Source organism: Ochotona princeps, chromosome 26 (genome assembly GCF_030435755.1).
Source record: "Ochotona princeps isolate mOchPri1 chromosome 26, mOchPri1.hap1, whole genome shotgun sequence".
In the NCBI taxonomy this organism is placed as follows: Eukaryota; Metazoa; Chordata; class Mammalia; order Lagomorpha; family Ochotonidae; genus Ochotona; species Ochotona princeps.
In genome coordinates this window covers 23,648,119-23,669,898 of record NC_080857.1, presented here as the reverse complement: position 1 = coordinate 23,669,898, position 21,780 = coordinate 23,648,119, and the positions used below count along the sequence as shown (strand labels likewise).

At 43.7% G+C, this 21,780-nt stretch overlaps 1 protein-coding gene across 6 annotated transcripts in view; it reads left to right on the top strand.

Moving 5' to 3' along the window:
• The first annotated feature begins 491 nt into the window (after nucleotides 1-491).
• RAD51B (RAD51 paralog B) overlaps nucleotides 492-21,780 on the top strand; it is a 562,304-nt gene continuing 541,015 nt past the window's right edge. For 5 of the 6 annotated variants that reach the window (XM_058655547.1, XM_058655551.1, XM_058655548.1 and 2 more), the window contains exons 1-7: nucleotides 804-891; nucleotides 4,343-4,448; nucleotides 5,358-5,471; nucleotides 9,175-9,291; nucleotides 10,093-10,229; nucleotides 17,776-17,895; nucleotides 19,320-19,503. In XM_058655547.1, the coding sequence (XP_058511530.1) occupies nucleotides 4,365-4,448; nucleotides 5,358-5,471; nucleotides 9,175-9,291; nucleotides 10,093-10,229; nucleotides 17,776-17,895; nucleotides 19,320-19,503 (756 nt within the window). In that variant the 5' untranslated portion in view covers nucleotides 804-891; nucleotides 4,343-4,364. Of the gene's footprint in view, nucleotides 559-803; nucleotides 892-4,342; nucleotides 4,449-5,357; nucleotides 5,472-9,174; nucleotides 9,292-10,092; nucleotides 10,230-17,775; nucleotides 17,896-19,319; nucleotides 19,504-21,780 lie in introns of those variants that run through there. The other variant, XM_058655552.1, reaches the window with a different exon arrangement.

The window sequence follows — 21,780 nt, the reverse complement described above, 5'->3', positions numbered from 1 at the left end:
TCTCACGTGATGCCGTCTCTTGAGAGCCGTAAGCTGCTGTGAGAGAGCTGCTACCTTGCTTCTCCCTCTGGACAGCGACTCCGCCAACGCTTTCAGTTCTGCGTTGGCCGAGCAGGTGGAAGGAGCAGCCGGGTCTTTTATTCCCCCTCTGACTCCCTAGCATTTGAAGCCAGTATTGAGTGGCATGGATTCTCCTCCCGTGTTGTTGTCAATATAGTGCTCGCACAATCCCTACGGTCTGAGTTCTGCTTCTCATTCCATGCTTTTATTTGCCTGTTCACTGGAGGGTGAAGCGGAGCCTCTCCTCGCGTGAGAGGTGCCGGGCCAATCCTTAGGACATAGTGGTTCAAGGCTTAGGCGGAGGTATGCACGGGGGCGACGAAGGCAGAGAACGGGCAAAGGCTTTCCGCAAGAGGAATCACCTGGAACTCCTGAAACTGTGGCTTTGCGTGGGGGTTTATCGATTTCCTCATCGCAGCCGCGATGAGACTTTCTCGCCCAAAGGGCAGTAAATAAAAGCAAACAGAACACTGCCTTTCAAAAACCCTTTAACGGCAGGTAATCTATTTCCCAAAAAGCTTACATGAAGGGAGAAAATTCCAAGCAATTATGCTTCGCCCTCTCCTTGGTAACGTTCCCCCCTCCCCACCACCACCACCGGGTTTTAATAATGACTTCATTGACTAGGATTCCTATTCAGTAGGCGGATGACAGGAGTGAGAACTACAACTCCCAGCAAGCAGCGGGGGCAACCTGAGCCACCGCCTACTTGTGATTGGTTAAGAGTAGAGGATATCCTCCAACCACCGCTTCGGTTGTTTCTCCTCAGCTCTTTCCGCGGGAACTCTGCCTGGGGTGGGGGCAATTTGAAAGTTGGAGACAGCTGACCCGGTACTGGACAGTTTGGGTTTGGGGGTGTGTGTGTGTGTGTATCTGTGGAGGGGCAGCTGTGGGCAAATGGGGCGCCCTCACTATTTTCTGCTCGCTGCATGGGTCTGTGGATGTTGCTTTCTGGGAATAGGGAGTGGGCACACCCCCTCCAGTTCTTAGGAATCTTGCTAGAACCCCGCCTCGGATTCGAAGACTGCTGGCTTTTCTTGGGGGTTGGAGGGTAAGAGGGAGGGAGACACCAGGAAACTGCCTCTTGGTTGGAGAAAGAAAATCTTAAAAAGTAAGAGGACTCCAGGTGAGCCTCTTGATCCCCGCCTGAGCCTCATTCTTACTTGGGGGAGAGCGGTAGGTAGTTTAAGGATTAAGTGTGTACGGACAGGTTTAGATTCTGCCCTCGCTCAGGGGGTGAAGCAAGCGTGGAACATGGACTCAGCTCCACGGGCTAGAATGCAGGCGCCACGGTCTGAGTCTTCGTATCTATAAAACTCTGGCAAACATTAAAGCCCTGGGAACGGTGCCCAGCGTGGATGAGGCTCGCTAAATTTTCAGTGAACATCTAACACAGGATCGTCCTTTTTTCTTGCTGGTGGGGAGGAGAGATTCTAATTTTAGGGCTGAGCCCCTCCCGCCTCCACTCCCCCCTTCTGCCTTCCAGTATACACAAATGCACAGCAGGGTGTTCTTATGGGAGAACCTTGGGTGCTAGCCATGGACAAATGTTAAGATGGTGGAGCGGATGTGTACCCAGTGTAGTGAGAGCATTTGAGCGCAGGTTTCACTCTGGGGCAGTCCCTGTGGAAGGAAGTGACAGGAGGGGTTGTTGCTTGAAAATCCCACCAGTTACCTTTGCGGGTGCTAACTAATCATGTTAGCTGAGTGAATCCATGGTGGTTATGGGTGCTACGTTGAAGTGCTGTGTGCGCAACACCACCTTGCCCCTTTAACCCTCATTTCAGGCCCAAGAAGTGGATGTTAGAATCGTCCTTGTTTCATAGATGAAGAACGTAGGGCACTGAGGGGAAAGCAGTCTGATGTAGGAGGCTCAGGGAAGCAATATTTGAAGGTTTTGTTTCTATCCTAAAAAGTTTGGAATTTCCTCAGTTGTCCAATGAGTCATGGGGAGTTTTAAAGGAAGAAGCGGACTTTTAGGGTAAGCTACAGTTCACACCAGTTTGAGGGCTTCTTCCTGTCTGCCCCCATTGCACATTTAAATAGCATTTACACAATTTATTGCAAGGTTGAGTCCCGAAATGCAGGGAATATATTTAAAAGATTCTCGTACACATCTCTAGTGCTCAGCAGAGTGTGTTTCAGAGATATCTGTGGAAGGAACAAGTTAAGCTGCAAATAATGGAGAGTGGATTTATTTTAGGGTGTGGGGGTGACAAGCAATATACAACAGGGCAGGCAGTAAGGGAGTGGACTATAGGCAGGGAGCTGGATCGCATATGGAGCATCTGGGTCCTGAACCAAAGCCCATACCTAATGCAGGCACCACTGGTAGATGATTAGCTTGCTAAGCTACCACACTGGTCCCAGTTCTTTAATTTGATTAAATTTATTAACCTAAATGATGCCACTGGCAGGAATGAATTGAATTTAAAATGTGCTATTCAATGATACAGAAGTTCAGTCTTGGTAAACTTTCTGTTGGGAAAGCAACAATCAATATTACTGAGTTCCTGGGGCACTCCCTTGGCATAGCAGTTGAGACTTCTCTTGTGACAGGTGCACTGGAACATGTGTACCCCACAGCTGGAGAACCTGAGTTCTGTGCCTATCGGTGCTCCTGACTCCAGCTGGGAGGTGGCAGTGATGGCCACCTGTCTGTCACTCAGGTGGGAGACCTGAGCTGAGCTCCTGACTCTGAGCTTTGGTATTTGGGAAGTGTGTCTCTGGATGGAAACCCCCTCTATCTCTCAATACATAAAAAATGTGAACAAAATAACCAAAGCTAATTGCCATGGGGAGGAATGAGGTGACTTTGCACTTCTAGGAAGTGGCGTGTGAAAGTGGATTTTAATTGGATTCACAGTGGTAGGTGTTTCATGGAGATGTGGGCTATAGTATAGGAACTGTACAACTGTTTACATTCTCAGTATGTGCTTCGGTTCCAAAATATTACTTCTTTCTTTTGTTTGTTCATTATATCTTTCTATTCTGTGGAACAAGTTCCTGTCTCAATTCTTTCAGAAAGACTAAGATACTTTGCCATCTTGGTAAGATCCACAGCCTCCCACTTGCATGCTTGATTAAGGGATTCAGCTTTAGGTCTCTAAAAAATATCTCCTGAATCTCATTTACCACTAACAAGGGCAGCAGCAGAGTGAACTTGGATGTGGAAATGTGAGCAGCTGGTATAATAACGAACGCTTATTATACTATGCAATGTCATTTTGTTCAGAAGGTTGGTTCTGAGTGCTAGAAACAGGCCGAGTTACTTGTGATATGGACTTGTAGCAGTGTGCAATAGGTGAGAAGATAGAGCCCTGAGTCAGCCTCCCGGGGTTCACATGCTGCGTCCTTTTCTGGATTTCCTTTCTCATGGAGACAAAGAGCCAGTTAATCTGTACAAACTGTTAGTTTTTTTTCCCCCCTAAGTATAAGAAAGAACTCAATAAGGCATTTTCCTTACGGAGCTGTTGCGAAGATTAAATGTGATTCAGGGAAGTTGTGGAATCATGCCTAGTACACATTAGGTGCTTAGTAAATCTAGCCTTTTTTGTTACAATGAAAATGAAGATGTTCTAGGGATTGTTTGGAAATACATCTGAAGATTAATTACAAATTTAAAAACCCTATACATACTTGCAAATCTTTTTTTTAAAAAGATTTATTTATTTGAAAGGCTGAGTTATAGAGAGACAAGGAGAACCAAACAGACAGACCTTCCCTCCACTGGTCCACTCCCCAAGGGGTCCCAAGGGCCAGGGCTGGGCCAGGCGCAAGCCAGGAGCTTCATGTGAGTCTTCCATGTGAGTTAATACAGGGCCAAGTACTTGTACCAACCATCTTTGCTGCTTTTCCTGGAGCTTCTGTAAGGGAACTGTATTGGAGCTGTATTGAACAGCTGAGACATGAGCCAAGTAGCACTGACTGTGATGCCAATCTCTCAGATGGTGGCGTCGACAGGGGCCCCTTTGTTGAAAATCTTTAGATGCCATACAAACAGGAAGTGGCATTTTAGTCATGGGTTAGGTGTCAAAGGATTATGTGAATTGTGTATCCTGAACTTGCCGTATTTCTCCATAGGAATGGTTGGTAAACCACTGTCTTCCATATTTAAAGCAAAAGAAAGAATTCTATAGTCTTCCAGTGTGTTATCAGTAATGTGTTAGATACTGTATGATCCATTTGCTTATGGAAAAGTGTGAATTTTTGTCTTATAAAGCATTTTCAGTAGGCCATATACCATGGTTTATGTGTTTTGTTGCTTTTTTTTTTTTTCAAGGTTCTTTGCTGAACCCAGAGACATGGCTAGTAAGAAACTAAGACGAGTGGGTTTATCCCAAGAACTCTGTGACCGTCTCAGCAGACATCAGATAATTACCTGTCGGGTAAAGTTTATGCAATGTTTTTTTCACTAAGAAATCCTATGTATTAATTAACTCTAGTATGTCTTAACTATTCAGCTTGAAACAAGAAACTCACGTTTACAGAAAAAGATAAATGATGTTGCTTTTCCATAGGCTGATTTAATTAAAATGTTTACTTAAGAGATAGAGATACACAGAGAGAGAAAAAGAGAAAGAGAGTGCTCCTACCTCTGGTTCACTCTCCAGCTGTTGTGCAGGAGCTGGGAACACAGTCCAAGGAGCTCACTCACTTGAGGCATTACTGCTGCCTCCCAGGGTGCACATTAGCAGGAAGCTAGAATTAGGAGCTGGGACTTATAGGCCAGGCACTGGGATATGGGATCTGTGGCTTAAACATTTGGCCAAATTACATTTCTAAGTGCAATACAGAGGCAAATTTCTCTTAAAGAAGATGCAAGGTTTTATCTTAGGATTTTATTCTTAATTAAATAGATTTTTTCAGAGCATGTAACTCCTTTTTAAAAAACCTATAGTATGTCTTTAAGATATTTTTAGTTCTTCTGTCCTAACAAGTATGAAATTTAACATTGCAGTCTCTCTCAGTTATCAAATGCTTTCTCTGAGTGAGCTCTTAGTTTAACAAGGAGTGACTTTGTGTCACTGGGGCCTGACTCTAGGCAAGTACAGCGCTCATGTGAACCTGGCTGTTGCTGCTGCCCCTCTGGGAAAGTACTTGGTGTGTCCTCAGCTAAACGGCAGCTAAGCCAGCTAGTCAGAAGACAGGGCTGTGAGGCCTGATCTGTTAGAGGAAAATACTTTATAGGAAACAAATCCTTAATTCACAATCTGTTATGCTCAATTTATTCATGTTGGTATCAATATCTTTGCTTTACATGGATGTTTAGAATATTCTCTTTAATGTCTATTTAGGACTTTTTATGCCTGTCTCCACTGGAGCTTATGAAAGTGACTGGCCTGAGTTACCAAGGCGTCCGTGAACTTCTGTATGTGGTCAGCAGGGCCTGTGCCCCTCCAATGAAAACAGTATGTGTCTATATATTGCGCTGTCTTTCTATTCTGTTCTAATATGATTTAATTATTAAATCAATTTTTTCCTGACCCCCTTTAAGATCTTTTTCAGAATGAGGCCAAAAAAAACAAAAATGGAGATGAGAATCTCAGAAGTAGTTGCATCTTTTACTGTAGAGTTAGTCCCCTAATGACAATGTATTTGAAAAATTCATGTAGTTTATAGGCTCCTGGGAACCAGTTCCTATATTTGGAAATTCAGAAGCAATAGGAAGTTTTAATCTTTTTTCTGTGGTTAGTAGTGATATTTCTATTTATTTATTTGAGAAGTAAAGACAGAGACACAGATCTACAAAGAGAGGCAGATCTCCCATCTGCTGGTTCTCTCCTCACATGCCAGCAATAGCCAGGGGCTGAAGCCAAGAGCCAGAAAATCCATCCAGATCTCCTACACAGGTGGCAGGAATCCAAATACCTGAGCCACTGCTGCTGGCCCTGGGGTCTGCCTTAGCCGGAAGTTGGCATAGAGGGCTGGAGCTGGGAACTGAACCTGGGACACAGGGATCCTAAATGATGTCGTAACTGCTGGGTCAAACACCTGCCCCTGTAGCACTGTTACTTTTCTTCTCGTTCTTTTTTTTTAGTTTATTTATTTATTGCTATTGGGAAGATAGATTTACCCAGAGAAAGAGAGAAAGATCTTCCATCCACTGGATTACTCCCCAAGTGGCCACAGTTGCCACAACTGAGTCAATCCAAAACCAGGAGCCAGGGGCTTCCTCTGGGTCTCCCACATGAGTGCAGGGTCCCAAGGCTTTGTGCCGTCCTCGACTGCTTTTCAGGCCACAAGCAGGGAGCTGGATGGGAAGCGGAGCTGCCAGGATTAGAACTGGCTGCTAAATGGGATCCTGGGCATGCAGGGTGAATTTTAGGCACTAGGCTATTGCTGGGCCCTGTAGTGCTATTTCAAAAGCTACTTTTATCTATTGTTTTTTTGGGGTAGAATTTGAGAGCTTCCTGATTAAATTGTTATTTGTTTTAAATCCAACTTTGGTTTTATTCTTTTTTTTAAAGATTTATTTATTTTTATTGGAAAGGTAGATCAAACTTATGGAGAGAAGGAGAGACAGAAAAATCTTGCATCTGCTGGTTCACTCTCAAATGGCCGCATTGGCCAGAACTGAGCTGACTTGAAGTCAGGAGCCCCAGGAGCTCCAGGAACCTCTTCGGGGTCTATCATGTGACTGTGGGGTCCCAAGTTTTTGGGCCATCCTCTGCTGTTATCCCAGGCCACAGATGAGAAGCAGGGCCGCCAGGATACGAACCTGTGCCCATATGAGATTCCAACACATGCAAGGCAAGAATTTAGCCCCTGAGCCATCTCATTCGGGCCCCTCTCTTCCTCTTCCTTTTTCTCCCTCCCTCCTCTCTCTGTACTTCTGTCTCTTGTTCATTTGCTTGTTTCATCACTGATCCTTCTTTCTGTAGCAGCTGGGGCTTGGCCAAAGCAAATGTAGGAAGTGGAAACTCAATCCAGGGCAGGGTCCAAGAAGCTTTGAAATTTGTAACAACAAGTATTACTTAGGGGCTCGGCGGTGTGGCCTGGCGGTCCTCGCCTTGAGGGCCCCGGGATCCCATATGGGCGCCGGTTCTGATCTCGGCGGCTCCACTTCCCATCCAGCTCCCTGCTTGTGGCCTGGGAAAGCAGTTGAGGACGGCCCAATGCCTTGGGACACTGCACCCGCGTGGGAGACCCCGAGGAGGTTCCGGGTTCCCGGCTTTGGATCGGCGCGCATCGGCCCGTTGCGGCTCACTTGGGGAGTGAATCATCGGACGGAAGATCTTCCTCTCTGTATATCTGACTTTGTAATAAAAAAAAAATGAATAAATCTTTAAAAAAAAAAAACAAGTATTACTTAGTGTGGAAGTTCAAGAAGCCTCCGCTAGGCTAACTGTGCCAGGCCTGAAAGTAGACATCTTTTAAGAAATAAGAAAAATGTTAATGTTCCAGAAATTTAATTAAGGTTCTTTAAAAAAATAAGGTTCCTGGGCTGATGTTTTGCAGAGAGTAAGCCACTTCCTGTAACACCCACATACAATGGGAGTTTCTGTTTGAGTCCATGCTGTTCCACTTCCGATCCAGCTCCTTGTTAATGCGCCTGGGAAGGCAGTGGAAGGTGCCTGGGCCTTTTCCACCTATGTGGCTGTTGAGGCTTTTTGGGGAGTGAACTAACAGAAAATCTCTTGTTTCTCTGTAATGCTGCCTTTCAAATAAATAAATTAATTGAAAAAAAAAATCCTTCCTTGTAGACAACTATGTTGGATAGTTCTACATAAATCAAAAGCAACAAATAAAATCACTCAAATCTCTTATGTAATTTATGGTGGATAAACACTTAGGAAAAGAAAGAGGTAGAGTTTCAGAATGTCATTGTCCCAGAAAAACTTCAGCTATCTTATGTACTTGGCTGTAGATACATTCACTAGTCCCAGATGTTTTTATCCACTGCACTGTGGTGCTCCTATTACTGGTTCCCATTGTCTTCTCTGACAGATTGCTCAGCTTCTGGCATTACCCACCTTCAATCCAGTCTTTAGAAACCAGCCCAAGCATCTCTGTATGAAGTAACAGTTGGCTGTAGGGTTAGTTTCCCGAGGCAGCTCTAACACAAACCACCACATCCTGGGTGGCTTCCAATAACAGCTCATTCGCTTTCAGCTCTGGAGGTCAGAGGCCTGTGATGGAGATGTGGGCAGAGGTCCGCTTTCCTCAAGAGCCCTGGGCTTCAGTACAGGCTGTGCCTCTCACCTGTTTGGGTGCCTGATGGCAGGCCTTGGCTTGTGGACGTGTCCTCCTCTGCTCCGTCTTCACGTGGCTTCTCTTCTGTGTGGAGAATCTCTGTTTGCTGCTCTGACAAGGATGCTTCTGTTGGCACTTAGGCCCCACCAGGGTCATCCAGGATCATCTCTTTGTCACAAGGTCTTGAATTTAATTGCATCTGCAAAGGACACTTAAAAAAAAAATGCAGGGGGCCATGTTCTCAGAGGTTCCAAAGAGACCTCAGCCCCGGTGGCCCCAGCTGCCTTCCTGGGCTGGAAAACAGTGACTTGGTCATGTTGCTTGTTGGCTGTCAGCATAAATCGCGCATTTCAGCCAAGCCCTTGATGATGAGGCACCTGCTGGCATCTGCAGCCGGGTGCTTGCCTCCTTGCACCCACGCTCCAGTAAACTCTGGTTTGTTTTGTTCGTTTGTTTGTTGTTTTCCTTAGTTTCCAGTTCCTCTCCTTATTGTTTCTTGACCTTTCTGTGTGCATTCTGTCCTCTGGGTCTCTAACAGCTGTGGCAGACTGCAGCTCAGACAGGCAGCTCTTTGATGACGCCTCCCTGGATCCGATCATCCAGGTCAGGTCTACTGGGCTCAGTCTCCACTCTCCCTATCAGTTGCACTCCTAGGAATTGGCCTGGTTTATAGTTCCAGTTCCTTAACTCTTGGCTGACTATAAAACCTTCTGGACAGGGGTCCACCATGTCATATCCACACCATTGAACTTAGTCCTTCCTGCACGGAAGAAATATTTGTTGAACAAAGAAATAATAGAGGGGGGAACGAATAGACTAGAGTTACAGGGTGCAAAAATGTGGAGATTTGGAGTTAATGATTAAGCTTTGGCATAGATGCAGAGGTTGAGATGAAGGGAAATCCTTTCTCTTGCTTAGGCATTCGCCATGAAGACTCAAAGGTCCACTGCCATCTCCCCCTCATTCCTCCCCACGACCCTGTCTGCTCTGGATGAAGCCCTGCATGGTGGTGTGGCTTGCGGATCCCTCACAGAGGTAAGGGAAGAACCATGCATACCTTCCATTGAACTGTAGCCTTCAGACCCAGGGAGGAAAGTTTAGTGAAAACAGATATACCCTTCAGAACATTGATTTGTGTTTTAAGTCCTTCAAGGGTAGGATTTTCTATCCAGAAACCTAATATCATTGTCTATAAATAACAGTATATATATTTTTAAAGACCTTGCTGACTAATTGAAATTTATTAGGTTTTCTATTCATTTGAATTAGAAAGAATTGTGAAATAATATTATGAGATGATTTGGGTTCATTTAAGAGGGATAACTACTTAGTATATCTGGAAGGAGACTTTGAAATGTTATCTACCAATGAGGAAAGAATTAGTGTGAAGCTCAAGCTATTTTTACTTTCTGGTATATGTGAAATATGGTTTCTTGGAAGTAACATATTGTTGTGTGTCAATATTGTTGCATAACAAGTGATCCCATAACTAAGTGACTACACGATAACCATGAACATTTATTGCATCTCAGTTTCTCTGGCAGGGGCTTAGCTCAGCAGCACTGGGGAGAGAGGCTTGCTTGTGAATGGAGGCTCTGTCACGCAGGGCGTATATATATATATATATATGTACACACATACATGCATACCACTGGGATCAGTCCAGATGCACAGGGTGGGGGTTAATTCATGTTATGCAATGGATGTCTTAGGGTCAGATTCTCTCTGGAGAGCACAAGCTAGTTGAATTGTGAACACGGCAGGTTTGTGAATGAATTTGCTTTAACTGGCTTGTGATAAATACACAAGTGACATTTATTCATGCATTCACTGTAGATTACAGGCCCACCAGGTTGTGGAAAAACTCAGTTTTGCATGATGATGAGCATTTTGGCCACTTTACCTCTGGACATGGGAGGATTGGAGGGAGCTGTTGTCTACATTGACACAGAGTCAGCCTTTAGTGCTGAAAGGTAAGTTTTGTTGTTTTCCATTTTGTTTACTTTTGTTACATATACAGTATGGAACATATACAAACAGGTAAATGTTATGGATTAAAAGTGATTTAATTTGAAAGGCAGAGATGGAGGGTCAGGGATAGAGATAGAAAAAGTTTGCTCAATTGTCTCGCTCCCCAACTGCCGCTAACAGTAGGGTTATTTTGGGCAGAGGCTGGGAGCCAGGAGCTCCCTGGGCATCTGCCATGTGGTGGCAGGGACCTAGCTGCTTGAGCTTCTGCCGGCTGCCTCGAGCATTAGCCGAAGCTAGAAGTGAGATCAGAGCCTGAGCTATAACCTAGGCACATTGATGTGTGGTATGGGCATCTCAAGTGCCAGCTAAACCTCGGCACCAGATGGCAACTCTGCCAGAGGCCAGTATACTTGCTGCCTGCATAAAATGGAGACTCTTGCGGGCAGGCTTTGAAGCCTCATGGTTAAGTCCCTTGTGTCCCAGTTGGGGTACCTGGGTTGATTCCTCCTGCCTTCTTGATTCTAGGTACGTTTTTTTTTCTACCAGTTTGAGCTGCCTTGACATTTCTAAATCTAGATGAATTAGGGGCAGGGAAGAGTCCCTAAAAGTTGTATAATAATAAGTCGTAAGTACTTATTGTTGTAGCAAAACTGGAATTTTCTGAAATATGCAAGTAACATTTAATAAATGTTACTTGAAACAGAAAATGAATGAACTGGAAATTAGTATTTACAAAGAACTTTGAGAAGCCATTAATTTTCATTTCCATATATTCAGGATGCTATATTTCAACTGAAATTTTGGGAAGCAAATTTTTTTTACATTAGGTGTATGTTTTATTTCAAGTTCGCTTCTGGTCGCTGTGAGAAACTTTCATACAACAGCTTTGAAGTCACTGTGGGAACAGATAATATTGAGTTTTTTTTTAAGGTTTATTTTATTTTTATTGAAAAGTCAGATGTAGAGAGAGGAGGACAGAGAGGAAGATCTTTCGTCAGCTGGTTTCTTCCCCCTCCTGCTGTCTTTTGTTTTCGGTTTTGCTAGCTGTTAGTGTGTGTTTTACTTTGTTGGGTGCCGGATTTTAGTTGATGTCATTAGGGAATGTTAGATTTTATTTTAAGGTACAGTTCCACATTGGTTTGATTCTTTTGAGGCTTATTTTTTAAAATTTTGTAAATAGCAAATCTCATATATTCTAATCGGAGACTAATTTTGTCCCCCTGCTTCTGAGAACTGTGCCTGGTTCTTTCCTTTGTTTTCCACTCTTACGGAGACTCAAGCCATTCCCGCCGTTGGGTGTTATACTTGATCGTGGATCCTCCCTTGGCTTGGGTAGTTTCACACATACCTGCAGGTGAGGTGTTGAACCCAGCCCTTTGTGGAGCTCCACAGTGCTCACCCTGAACAGAGTTCTTCTCTCTGGTCCTTTACCCATACATTCCAGACACCTTGGCTCTCCCAAATGTTGATCTTCTCATCGGTCAGACTGATTTCTGTTGACTGCAGTCTGGACTGTGCCTTTGGCAACAAGGATGGAAAACTGTAGGCTCACCTTGTTTCCTTTCTCTCAAGGGTCATGGTTTTGAATTATCTGCTGTTCAGTGTCTGAAAACTTTTTTCAAATGTTTTTAACTTATGTATTTGAAAGATAGGGTGGGAGAGGGGTGGAGATGGACAGATCTTGTGTCTGTTAGCCTGCAGCAACTGGGGTTGGGCCATTTTGAGTCCAGGGACCTTGAACTCAATCCAGATTTCCCACAGGGTTAGCGGGACCTGAGTACTTGGGCCATTGTCAGCTGCCTCTCAGTATGCATATTAGCAGGAAGCTGGAACTTAAAGTGGAGCCAGAACTTGAACTCAAGTGTTACATTCGGTCATCTCTAAGCAGTGTCTCAACCCCTGGGCCAAATGCCTGTCCCTGATTCATATACTTTGTCTACTTTTTGAGTTATTTATGATGACTGTGCAGTTTCCACACCAGTTACTCCTTTGTGGGCAGAGGTAAAAATTCCTATTTTTATTCTCTGATGACTGCATTCTATTCAGGCTTTGGTAAATCTTATTCAGTCTAATAGTAGCATTTGAAATACACTCATGCATCACTTTGATGGGGAACATGTTCCTAGAAACGCATTATTAGGTGATTTTGTCATGCAAACATTATAAAGTATATTTAAACAAACCTAGGGTGGTATGTCAATCACTGCCCAGGGACTCTTAAGGCAATCAAGACATGTGGTAAACACAGGATGTATGAGGCTGCGGTGGCTGCAGCATGGCATATTGTTTTACGGTAAACTTCTTTTTATAAGGAGAAGGAGTATACTCTGAAATAACAAAAGTATGGTAAACATGTAAACCCTAATGTAGCTGTTTATCATCAATGTCATGTTAAATGTACTATATATAATCACGTGTGCTCTATTTTTATGCCACGGCAGTGCAGTGGGTGTGTTTACACCATGAGTACTGTGTTGCACTAGGCCTTTACAAAGGCTGGGACACCTCCGGGCACAGGGAACTTTCTAGTTTTGGGATGTTCTGAAGGAACCACTATCATATGTGTGGTCTGTCATTGACAGAAACATCCTCATCTGGCGCATGACTGTGGTTGGTTACTTCCCTTTGTTTTGCTAAACCTTCTTCGCTTGGCCTCTTAGAACCACTGTCTCTGGATTTTACATCTGCTTCCCTGGAGCCCTCCACTCAGAATCCTTTGCTGGATCCTTCTCTTTTCAACCGTTAAGCCCTAGAGGACCCTGGAACTCACTCCTGGGACCTTTCTCCTCTTCCATTTGTACTCAGTCCCTGATATCATCTAGTCCCATGATCTTCAACAGCCTTCTTTAAGCTGATGGGTTGTTATCTGAACTGTGACCTTTCCTGTGACCTGGTTCTTACCCATTTGTCCACTGAGCAGGAAATTGTCAGGTTTGTATACGTGGATGTCTTGGTAAGTCCACAACTGCGTTTTGGGTTCCTTTGAAGGCAACAATAATAAGAACACACAAGCAACATTAATAATCAAACTCCTGATCTGAATCTAGTCTCTTCTCCACTTCAGTAAGTGACAGTACCGTCATATACTCATCAGAATAGTTCAGAGCTCTTGTCAGCCCCTCTTTAGAACTGCCTCTTTCTCTCTCTTTTTTAAAAAAAGATTGGTTGATTTGAAAAACAGAGTTACGGAAAGAGGGAAACACACACACGCACACAGAGTTGAGAGAGAGAGGGAGAGAGCATCTTCTGTGGAGTTATTCATTTCCCTCAGATGGTCACAATAGCAGAGGCCCAAGCACTTGGACCATTCTCCATTGCTTTCCCAGGCGCGTTCGCAGCGAGCTGGATCAGGAGCATCCAGGACTCAAACTGGTGTTATTTGGGATGCTGGCCTTACAGGCAGTGGTGTAATGTGCTGTGCCATAATGCCGGTCCATCCTTTTAAATTGAATTCTAAAGATTTATTTTATTTATCTGAAAGGCAGAGTAACAGAAAAAGTGAGAAAGCTTCTTCTTTCCACTGGCTCAGTCCCAGGGGCTATGATGACTGGGGCTGGGCCAAGACAAAGCCAGGAACCTGGAACTCCATGTGCATCTCCCACATGGATGGTAGGGATCCATGTGCTGGGATCACCTTTTGCTGCTTTCCTGTGTGCATTAGCAGGGAGCTGGATTGCAAGTAGAGCTGTCAAAAGTTGGACAAACACACCAATAGTTGATGGCAGCGCATCCTAGGCAGCAGCACCCAAACAAGGGTCCTGAGTGATATCTTGAGTTTATGTTTCATCTCCTGAGCTGTTACTTCCTAATGGCAAGTCACCATCATATCTGGACTGGCTTTCACTCTTGCTTTATCTGTTGCCTTTTCTCTGTTTGGCAACTAGAATGATTCCTTAGAAAAGAAGTTGTTAAGTTCTATCTAAGCAGAGGCTGGTGACTGGTAGTGGCATTAAGACCCAGCTTGGAATGCACTTGAAGTTGAGGCCTGCCTCTACTGCTGACTCCAGCTTCTTGCTAATGTATACCTGGGTGTCAGCAGGGATGGCTCAAGTGGTTGAATCTATGCCACCCAAGTGGAACACCTAGACTGAGTTTCTGGTGCTTTGTTTCAGCCTGGGTCAGACCTGACTGTTGGGGGACTAAACCAATAGAGGGTATCTGTCTCCCCATCCCTCCTTGCTTCTCTATCTCTGTGTCCCTCCAAAAATAGACAAATAAAGTAAACTTTAACTTAACCAAAATACCATAGACCTGAAGATCTGCTATAATCTTGGCCCCTGGCTGACTCTATGATTTTATTTCCTAGTTTCTCTTCCTTGCTTCCATGTTCCTGCTACTTAATCACTTTTTCCAACCTTCCCACGTCTGGAATTTTCACTCACGTGCCTTTCCACTGGATACCCACGTGGTTCATTTTTTCATCTCCTTTAAGCTTTGTTACTGAGATTTGTCCAGCCCATCCTTGGGAAATGATCACTTGTTCCTTCCTGACTGTCACGTTCTGTTCCCCCAGTCTACTTCACTTTTCCTTGGAGCATGTCTTACCTGGTATGTAACATGTTTGCCTCCTGTCACAGAATGTAAGGTCCACAAGGGAAGGGTTTCCTTTTTCTTTGGTGGTGATTGTTTATTATGTTATCCTTAGCACCTAGAATGGGTTGTGGCAAGATGTCCCTAAGGAATACTCGTTGTACTACTACTATAAGGCACAGGCTCATTTCCCAGGTGTTCTATTTCTTCTTCTATTTCTTCTTCTTCTTTTAAGACTTATTTTTATTGCTAAGGAAGATCAGATTGCAGAAAGAAGAAGAGACAAAGATCATCCATCTGGTGGTTCACTCCCCAAACAGCTTGCAACAGCCAGAGCTGAGATGATCTGAAGCCAGGAGCCAGGAACTCTGGGTCTCCCATGCGGGTGCAGGGTCCTAAGGCATTGGGCCGTCCCTGACTGCTTTCCCAGGCCACAAGCAGGGAGCTGGATGGGAAGCAGAACTGCCAGGATTAGAACCGGTGCCCATATGGGATCCTGGGGCTTTCAAGGCGAGTACTTTAGCGCAAGGCCATGCCGCTGGGCCCTTCTTTTTAAATTAAATTGTTGGCTGAATAAGTGTGGGGTATACTTTGGAAGGAATGCCTTTCTAAAATATGCCCACTAGATGGCACTGCTTTCAAACTTTATGTGGGTATTGTTGGCATAAAAGATAGGAACTTCTCTGTTGTTTTCTGCCGCCCACCTCCCTCCCCCCCATAAAAAAAAAGATCTTGATGGTGAAGATTGTCATAGAAATTACTATGATTAATATGAAGCATACAGGATACTATACATGATTTTCATTTCTATTTTTTCAGAACAAAACCCATTTGGGGGGCCCGGCGGCGTGGCCTAGTGGCTAAGGTCCTCGCCTTGAACGCACCGGGATCCCATATGGGCGCCGGTTCTAATCCCGGCAGCTCCACTTCCTCTCTATCTCTCCTCCTCTCTGTATATCTGACTTTGTAATAAAAATGGAATAAATCTTAAAAAAAAAAAAAAGAAACCATTTGGAGTTCCTCAGAGAATACGTCTTGATGTAAATTACCATCCCATAGTTGTTTAGCATGGTCACTGTGAAGGCAGGGAGTCAGTGGCCTCTGTTGCTTCTGGGAGGCCCTCCTGGAACGAGACAGCAGCAGGAGTTTCCAGGGCCCCTTACCGCTGAAACCTAGCCTAGCACCCCAGGGCAGAAAATCATCATCATATTATTGTTATCATTTTTGGCATTCCTATAGTTATTGCCAGTGACTTAGCTACTGTTAATTTTGTTCCCAATCAACAGGGTATCCAAATGTTGAACAACCTCCATGGTGGTTTCTGGTTGGTGGTGTTGTATCTGTCTTATGAAAACGTTGTAGGTGCTAGGTGCCAGGCCTTTCTTGAGCTCAGTTCTTTGAGTGGCACTAAATACACGAGATAGTTGTGCTAATTAGAAAATGTGCACATTTCCGTCCAGTCGTGCGAGTTTGCCCGTGCTGCCTCTGTTGGTGCCGGCACACCTCCTCTTGCCCTTCTCACTGCCCTGGTTTTCTTCTGTCCTGGTCTGTTTCCTCCCTCAGGAACTTCTCCAGCCCCCGTGGGATCCACGTTCATTTTACTTTTTACACAATGTGCGGTTGTTTCTTGTTCCTTTTCCTGTCCACCCTCTCATGCTTTCCACATTAGGCAAAATATACCTTAAAAAAGTTAGTGACTATTTATCTACTTTTTTCTGTTTTAGGCCTTTAACTTGCCTTGTTTATGTCTTTCAAGGTCCTAACGTCAGCCCTTTGTGTAGGCATGCAGACACTGCTCTTTTGTACTTCTGTGTCTAAAGAGAACATAGAATATAGGATGGCTTTAGTGTTTACACTTTCTCCTCCCAGTGTCCTCAGGATGGTTAAATGCTAGGACGGATAAACAGTATAAACTAAAAAAAAATTGTAACCAGAAATATTTCAAATTTCTAATAATGCCGATGCCTTTGTCTCGGCTGTTACTCCCTGCGTGTGTTTGTCCACCCACACTCGAGGGTGTTTCAGAAAGCTTGTGGAAAATAAAATTGAAATTTTGAAATCCATGTGGTCAGGAGTCTTAAAAAATATGAATTATGAAGAAACCAGGCTTGGATTACAAAATTTTTTATACCAAAATAAACTTGTCCTTTAATTGCATTTTTCCATGAATCTTTTGAAGTAGCCTTGTATTAGATCTAGGTTTGGCCCCAGTGGCTAGCGTGCCTGCATGCCACACAGAGTGCCTGGGCTTAATTCTCTCCTCCAGCTTCCTGCCAGCACAGACACTGGGAGGCAGTGGTGTAACAGGATTCCAGCTACTCATGTGGCAGACCTGGAGTGTGTTCCTGGTTCCCAGTTCTGGCAATCGTGGGTATTCAGGGAGTGAACCAGCAGATGGGAGCTGTGCCTGTGTGTGCAGGTCTGTGTCTCACTTTCAAACAATGACAAAAATTCAGATCTAGCCTTGAGGTCAGAGAATTCACCATTTAGAAGATCTTTATTGTTTGTAAGAAATAATAGCATTCACCTGCTTAGATAATTTTCTATTTCCTAATGAACCCCTGAATAGCTTTTATTTGTATAAATTCGATTTTTAATTGAGAATGAATATTTTTCTGGACTGAGTCAAGGAGACTTACATCTGATTATTAGAAAGATATTTGTTTAAATATACTTTTTGTTCCAGAAGATGGAAGTGTTTTTCTTATTTACTAAGTAGATCTAATCCAAACATCCTTTATAAAAATCATATTTACTCCCAGAAAGGTAAGTCCGGGACACACTGTTGTTTGCTCAAGATCCCGAAGAGCTTGCTCATCCTGTGTTCCCAGGGCTGCTGTCGGCTGGTGCCAAAGAAGGGGCACCTGTGTGCACAGCGTGTCGATTGAGCCCTTGTGCCTACACCTGCTCTGGGGTAAGGCTGCAGTGTTTCCCAGGTGGAATTCACTAGCACTCAAGCAGTGCAGCCTCAAGTATCCTTGACTGTTTGCATTTGTGTGTGATCCCTCCCTCTCCTAGGCTGATTGAGATAGCAGAATCCCGCTTTCCCGGATATTTTAACTCCGAAGAAAAATTACTCTTGACAAGCAGTAAAGTTCATCTTTACCGGGAACTCAGCTGTGATGAAGTTATGCAAAGGTATGCTGTTTCATATTTTGACGTTTTAAGAAAAAAGTGCTTTGAAGATTCATTTTTGTTTTTCATGCTTCCAGCTCCTGAGTTTAAAAAAATGCTCTGATATATTGCTTTTAAGGAAATAATCATTTCTGTATTCTTAACTTACTATAGCTTTTTGATTGAAATATTCTGTTAAAAATGAAAATAAGATTTAATGGAGAAAAGACTTTAATTTGATTAATTATTGAAGTGGTATATTTATTTATTACCTCAATGTTGAGCAGCCTAAAGCAGCATACATCTAATATTTTACACAATTTCAGCTGAGCTGAACTTTTCTCATCCAAATCCAAGGGATTATACAGTTAAGCTAGTGGCCAGGGATCTTGTCATCTCAAGGCTTGAATAGGGCTGGAGTATTTCCTATTTTTATTTCTTTGAAAGCTAGAGTTACAGAGGCAGAGGGAGAGAGATCTTCCAAGCACTGGTCCCCCATCCAAATGCTAACCAGACCCAACCCTGCTTAGCTTCTGAGATCAGATAAGATTAGGTATGTTCAGGGTCATATGGCCATAGACCCAACCACTGGTTTACTTTTGAAATGCTCGCAGAGGCCAGGTCTGGACCAAGGAGAAGCCAGGAGCCATCCAGATCTCCCACATGGGTGGTGTGGGCCCGGAACTTAGACACATTAGCAGGCACGTTAGCAGGGAGCTGGATTGGAAGTGGAGCAGCTGGGCATGAATTGGTATCCCAACAAGATGCCTGTGCTGTGCTACAATGCCAGTCCTGGGACTGGAGTATTTATTTCCAAGCTCACTCCTGTAGTTGTTGGTAGGCCTGAGTTTGTTGCTGGCTGTTGGCTGGAAGTATTTGCTCTTCACCATCCCACAGAATCATGGCATGGCAACTTGCTTCCCCTAGAGAGAGTGGTCTGAGAGAGGGAGAGAGAGAGTAGGTAAGCAATGAGAACCCAGGGTGAAAGCTGCAGTCCTGTGCGGCCTACTCTCTGAAATGGCGTACGATCCTGTGGTCATGTGCTACAGGTAATTCTGAGCAGTTCTGCTACAGGTGGGAAGAGACCAGACAAGAACCTGGACCAACAAACAGGTGGTTGGAGGAACTGGGAACCCCTTAGGAAACTGGCTTCCACAGGGAGTTTTTGCTCTAAAATTGGAGCTTGAGAAGTGTTGAACAATCAGGGAATTCTGAAACCACAAGGACACATCATTCTCTGTTCCTGTGACAGTGCAACGCATGGAGAGGAGCTGGAGCTGAGTTGTGTGTTCGCAACTTTGGCAATCATTACTGTGACTTAAGGGGGAGCATTTTGTTATTGTTTGGAAGGCAGTCACCTTCACAATGCACTGTTGCTTTCTTCGTTTCTTACATTTATCTATTATTATTACTCTTTTTTTTTTTTTTAACAAATTCTACTTTTATAGGATCGAAACTCTGGAAGAAGAAATTATTTCAAAAGGAGTTAAGCTTGTGATTATTGACTCCGTTGCTTCTGTGGTCAGAAAGGAGTTTGATACTCAACTGCAAGGCAACATGAAAGAAAGAAGCAAGTTCTTGGCCAGAGAAGCATGCCTGCTGAAGTATTTGGCTGAGGAGTTTTCAATCCCAGTAAGTTTTTCTCTTTCTCTGTTTTTTCTTTATAATTTGCTTTTATGTTAAATTCACTGACATATGACATTAAATAATAAAATTAGAGGAAAATGTAAAACATATACATATATATATATATATGTTTTTAAAGCAGTGATTTTATTGCTGTCTCCAGTGAAACCATCTTCCTAAATCACTTGATCTATGGGAATGATTTTATCCTTTTCATGATTTGAACCTGGGCCGGTTTAAATGTTGCTTTTGAGAAGTTCCTAACTGGCTGCTCTCCTTCTTTGTCCTTGCTCTTTGTATGTGTGTTATGCTACATGTGTCACATTGAGATGAGTGTTATGTACTTAAACTCCATGAAATTACCCAGGTATGTTTCTGAGCAGTTTTTTTGTTTATTGCCATCCTTAGTTTGCTAAGTATTCTGAGGTTGAGAGACTGTGGTATTTGGTTTGCCTCAAGTGGCCAGAGGTCAGCCATTAAAGGAAGTTTTGTATTGTAGTGATCAAATCGCCGGTAAGAAGACCCTCAAAAGACCCTCTTGGCTTGGCTTTTGTTGGTAGGCATTGCGATCAGGAAGTCTGACAAAGGTGGTCGTGGAGGCGGTGGGGAGGGGCTCGGAGGACAGACGTTGCAAGAATCACGGAGTACAGATCAAGAGGCCTGAGTGTTTTCAGCTGCATCCCTCTGTAGCCCGAGTTTCCCATTCCACAGCTTCACAGCAGTCAGCATTGTCCGACCTCTCCATTGTAGCCAGACTTCATGTCAACAGAAGAAAGCTCCTTAAGCTGAGATAAAATTTGATGATGATTTTAGAATTTTTATATTTGTTTTTAAAAGAGTAAAACCTTGATCTTTGCAGCATGAAGAATCCTGGGTAAAAGCTGTGGAATGGCCTTTGAGGTTTGTAAAGCCAGGAGAGAAGTCAAGAGGGAAACTTGGGCATATGACGTGTTCTACCTGTTCTCATGTGTTTTTAATTCCTATTGGATTAAGTGTTGTAAAGTTAATCTTGGGTAATGCTTAGGTGGTTCGTGTCTTTGAGTGAGGAAGGGTCCTTGCCATCTGAAAAAATATCTACCTGATATCTTATTTTGTTTTTTGTTTGTTTTGCTTTTTCCTTTTTGTTTAGAGGTAAGTGTAGGATACATTATACACTTACATAACACCGTGTGGAGTGGATTTTTTTGTGACCGGTAAGTATTGGTTTTGAAAGGGTTTTTGAAAACCATTTCCTTTAGAAAATGTCAGAATTTTCCTAGTCTAATTGCCATACTTACATGGAATATGGTGAACTTTTAAGCTTTGGTACTTTACTTTGAGTAAGTGGCTTCATGTGGAACAAAATGTCTCAAAACAGCATGCTCTGTTGGGGTTTGTTACCATGTTCAAATGATCAACCTTAGGCCTGCTTGCAGTTCCTTAGACTCTCCTGCCTCGGGGAGTATTTGCCGTTCCTCAACGTGGACTATTCCTTCTCTAGATATTTCTGTTCTTTGGTCACCTTCGAGTGAGGACTTCCCTAACCGTGGAAGTGGACCCTTTGTGCTTTGTGGTTCTGCATCTCAGTTTTCACCCTTGCGTGTCACATTTTAGGCATCTGTCATGTGTGGGCGCTTCCCAGTTCCTAGAGGAATTGCCAGGACCTGGGAGACAGCAGGTGCTCAGTAACTGCTGCTGGCTGTGTGAGCTGTAGAGAATGCTTGTTTCATACCTATTGCTGCTAAACTTAATTTATCATTTTCATTTTATTTCAAAGAACAGTGTGTGTGTGTTTAAGTTGCGTGTGTGTGTGTGTGTGAGAGAGAGAGAGACACACAAGATGAGAGAGACCCTGATTGATTGAGTCTTTCTCTGCCTGCCTAGCATGCCTGGGGTTGGACTGGGGCTGACTCCTGGGGCATGGGACTCAGCTCAGGCCTCCCATGTTTGTGGAACGGAGCCTGCTATTGGAACCATCACCACTGCCTCCCTCCTTTCTCTGGTGGCATTAAAGCGGATTCTGGAGAAGGGTTAAAACTTGGGTACTGTGATGTGAGAGTATCAGCATTTAACCACTAGGCTAAATGCTGGCTACCATGAACGTTACTTTTGCTCTTTGCCTTTAGCCCTAGTTTTACCCTGTAGTCCCCAAACACTGCTTATTTGAATAGTAATAAACTGTAATTTTAGGTGGCAGAATGTCTTATGTAGAAGCTGTAGTCATGGTACACTGGCATCTATGGGAAGAAAAAGAATTTTAAAGATACTTGATTTTAGAAAAGGCTTTTAGAGACCTAGACAGAG